General features: G+C 54.6%; 1 protein-coding gene across 1 annotated transcript in view; it reads left to right on the plus strand.

Annotated features, from left to right (window-relative positions):
• Positions 1-3,426: 3,426 nt before the first annotated feature.
• aard (alanine and arginine rich domain containing protein) overlaps positions 3,427-3,767 on the plus strand; it is a gene marked incomplete at both ends in the record, with an annotated part of 781 nt that continues 440 nt past the window's right edge. Inside the window, one exon of the mRNA XM_084484345.1 lies at positions 3,427-3,657. Coding sequence (XP_084340471.1) covers positions 3,427-3,657 — 231 coding nt within the window. The remainder of the gene's footprint in view (positions 3,658-3,767) is intronic.

Consider the following 3,767-nt stretch of genomic DNA (forward strand, 5'->3'; position numbering starts at 1 on the left):
ATAAAATAAAATGCTGACTTCACATTTAATAAAGACTGGGGGCAGTTATTTCAACATCAACATAAGTTTAGCCTCTTTTTTTTTTTCACATGAATTGGGATTCAAGTGGCCTCAAATATTCCCGTTGGCCATATCCGACCTTAGTGATTCTCACTGTTGGCGATAACCTGATTGAAATAAATGCAACAAGAACGCATGGATCAAAGCGCTTGTTGTATTCAATCTTCGGAAAATTGTAGTTTCACGCTAGAGACGCTAGAGGTCAGCAATACCCGCCGTCACACAATGACGTCGGTTAGGAAAAGTGGAGTCGAATTCATTTTAAACAGTTCTGTCTTTTCCTATGTTCGAAATGAAGCTTTTTATCTCTCCTTGACCCGATGACGTTTTCCACAAAGGTTAAGGAAAGGAGGCATAAAGGTTAGGAGATTTGACTATTCGTAGAGGCCCTATTTCTCCTTACCTTCTCTCCTACTCTATCTCTCCTACCTCTCTCCCTCTATCTCTCCCCTTACCTTCTCTCCTACTCTATCTCTCCTACCTCTCTCCCTCTGTCTCCCCTTACCTTCTCTCCTTCCTCTCACTCTATTTCTCCTACCTCCTACCTCTCACCCTCTCTCCTACCTCTCTCCCTCTATATCTCCTTACCTTCTCTCCTACTCTATCTCTCCTTACCGTCATGTCTTTTCTTCCACACTACTGCCCTCTTGCGTTCTCTCTCTTCCTCACTCATTTCTCGATAGCTGCTCCCCAACTATCTCCCTTCCTTTCTTTGCCTCCCTCCCTCTCTCTCTCTCTCTCACCCCCCCCCCCCCCCCCCCCCTTCCATTCACATGCGTTCTGTCATCACCGCTGACTCTTTGGGACGTGTGAGGTGGTCATGTGATGAGGCTGATAAACAGCCTCCACACCGCCCCTCCTCGTCTCTCTCCCGTTCCCCAGGGAACAGGGGCAGGGTGTCCGGGGGTAAGACACTGGAGTCCTGTCCCGTCTCCACGGAGAAGTCAGGGGGTAAACACGGGCTCCGATCCCTCTAGGAACCCCCCCCCCCCCCTCCCCCCCGGGGGACACAGTGTAACTCAGAGAACCAAAGCCCCGTGAATGGGCAATATTCACTGTGTGTGTTACTACTGTGGGTCTTTCAACTGTGTGTATAATCCATCTTTCTTGTCTTTGTGTGTTTTCCTGTCTGTCTTCCAACTGTGTGTGTGTGTGTGTGTGTGTGTGTGTGTGTGTGTGTGTGTGTGTCTGTCTTTCTGTCCAACTGTATGTCCGTCTTTGTGTCGGTTTTTTTGTCTTTCCAGCTGTGTGTGTGTGTGTGTGTGTGTGTGTGTGTGTGTGTGTGTGTGCGTGCGCGCGCGCGGGGCTTTCTGTGTGTTTGCTAATCTGACAAGCAGGTCTTAGTTAGAGTGGTCATGAAAGGTACACACACACACACACACACACACACACACACACACACACAAAGGCTCACGCACGCACACAGATTTACAGGGACTTTATCCAAACGGAGAACACACTCAGCATGTTTCTCACACTACGAATTGTATGGAGGCGGGGCCGAGAGAGAGAGAGACCACGAGAGAGATGGGAGAGAGACACAAGAGAAACCGAGAGGGGCGAGAGACATAGAGGAAACACAGTGAGAGAGATATAGGGAAACAGAGAGGGGAGAGAGACACAGAGAAACCCAGAGAGAGAGGGAAGAGAGACATAGAGAAACCCAGAGAGAGAGAGGGAAGAGAGACATAGAGAAACCCAGAGAGAGAGGGGAGAGAGACATAGAGAAACCCAGAGAGAGAGGGGAGAGAGACATAGAGAAACCCAGAGTGAGAGGGGAGAGAGACATAGAGAAACACAGAGAGAGAGGGGAGAGAGACATAGAGAAACCCAGAGAGAGAGGGGAGAGAGACATAGAGAAACCCAGACAGAGAGGGGAGAGAGACATAGAGAAACCCAGAGAGAGAGGGAAGAGAGACATAGAGAAACCCAGAGAGCGAGGGGAGAGAGACATAGAGAAACCCAGAGAGAGAGAAAGGGGAGAGAGACAGAAAGAGAGGGAGAGAGAGGGGGATAAGGCTGAAACAGTGAGAGAGAGAGAGAGAGAGAGAGAGAGAGGGAGAGAAAGAGAGAGGTGGTGGTGGTGGAGCAAAGGCGGGTTTTTTTTTTTAAGTCTTATTCGGAAGCAACAATAGTCTTTGTCCAGGGGGTCTCCACCCCCTACCCCTCCATTCTTACCGGGCCCGAGAGGAGACGGGGTGGTGGGGGTGGGGGGGGGGTCTCCATGGTAACAATGACAATACAACCCGACCGGGGGTGGCGGGGCGGGTGGGGGGGGGGGGGGGGGGTGGGGGGAGGAGCTGCAGGGCCACAACTCAGAACCTCCTGTTGGCCGAGGAGGTGTACCCCCCCCCCCACACCCCCACACCCCCCTCCACCCTAACCCACCGCCGCCGCCGCCGGGACCAGAGTCACAAGCAGGCAGAGGGGAGAGGGAGCTGTTGTCTGCAGCAGGAGGAGGTGGAGCGGTCTGGGAGTCCAGGAGGAGGAGGTGGAGCAGTAGGGGAGTCCAGGAGGAGGAGGAGCGGTCTGGGAGTCCAGGAGGAGGTGGTGCGGTAGGGGAGTCCAGGAGGAGGAGGAGCGGTCTGGGAGTCCAGGAGGAGGAGGTGGAGCGGTCTGGGAGTCCAGGAGGAGGTGCAGCGGTCTGGGAGTCCAGGAGGAGGAGGTGGAGCGGTCTGGGAGTCCAGGAGGAGGTGGAGCGGTCGGGGAGTCCAGGAGGAGGAGGTGGAGCGGTCGGGGAGTCCAGGAGGAGGAGGTGGAGCGGTCGGGGAGTCCAGGAGGAGGTGGAGCGGTGGGGGAGTCCAGGAGGAGGAGGTGGAGCGGTCGGGGAGTCCAGAAGGAGGTGGAGCGGTCGGGGAGTCCAGAAGGAGGTGCAGCAGTGTGGTTCCTGGACGTCCGGAGACGGGGGCACCGCTCACAACTTCTTCTGCTGGAGGGAAGGAGGAGAAGAGTCGGGATACTGCTGAGGATCTACTGTACAGAGGACTGTACAGGCACACACATACACACATATAGACACACACAAGAACACACACACACACACACACGCACACACACCTGCTCCTCTGCTGAGACTCTGACAGGTGTTCACACACAAACACACAGACACATACACACACACACAGACTCTTTCTCAAACACACACACACACACGTAGACTGAAACACACACAAACTCAATCACACACATTTAAAATCACATACCTTCAAACTCTCTCTCTCACACACACACACACACACGCACGCACGCACACACACACACACACACACACACACACACACACACACACACACACACACACACACACACACACACACACACCGCCTCTGTCCCGTGCGGAGGAGGGGGGGGGGGGGTGGGGCTGTCATGGACCGGGACAGCCAGAGCGAGGACTCCCTCTCCACGCTGGTTCTGGAGGACATCAAGAACCAACTGATCCACGCCTTCAGGGCCGCGGGGGCCAACCGGAGCAGCCCCCAGCAGGAGGGCCCCTGCGCGCCCATTGGCTGTCTCAGTCTGGGCGGGAACCAGCAGGCCAACGAAGAGCTCCGCAGAGCCAAGATCGACGGGGCCATCACCTGGCTCCGGTCTGAACTGGTGAGTCTTTGGGTGTTGGTGGTGGTGGTCGTTAGAAGAGGAGTCGTGATGACAAAAAAGCGTACGTACCGAACATGGCCTTACACAGCTAGGGTAGGAACGCTTTGGTC

This window comes from Micromesistius poutassou, assembly GCF_964030765.1.
Source record: "Micromesistius poutassou genome assembly, chromosome: 20".
NCBI classification, from domain to species: Eukaryota; Metazoa; Chordata; class Actinopteri; order Gadiformes; family Gadidae; genus Micromesistius; species Micromesistius poutassou.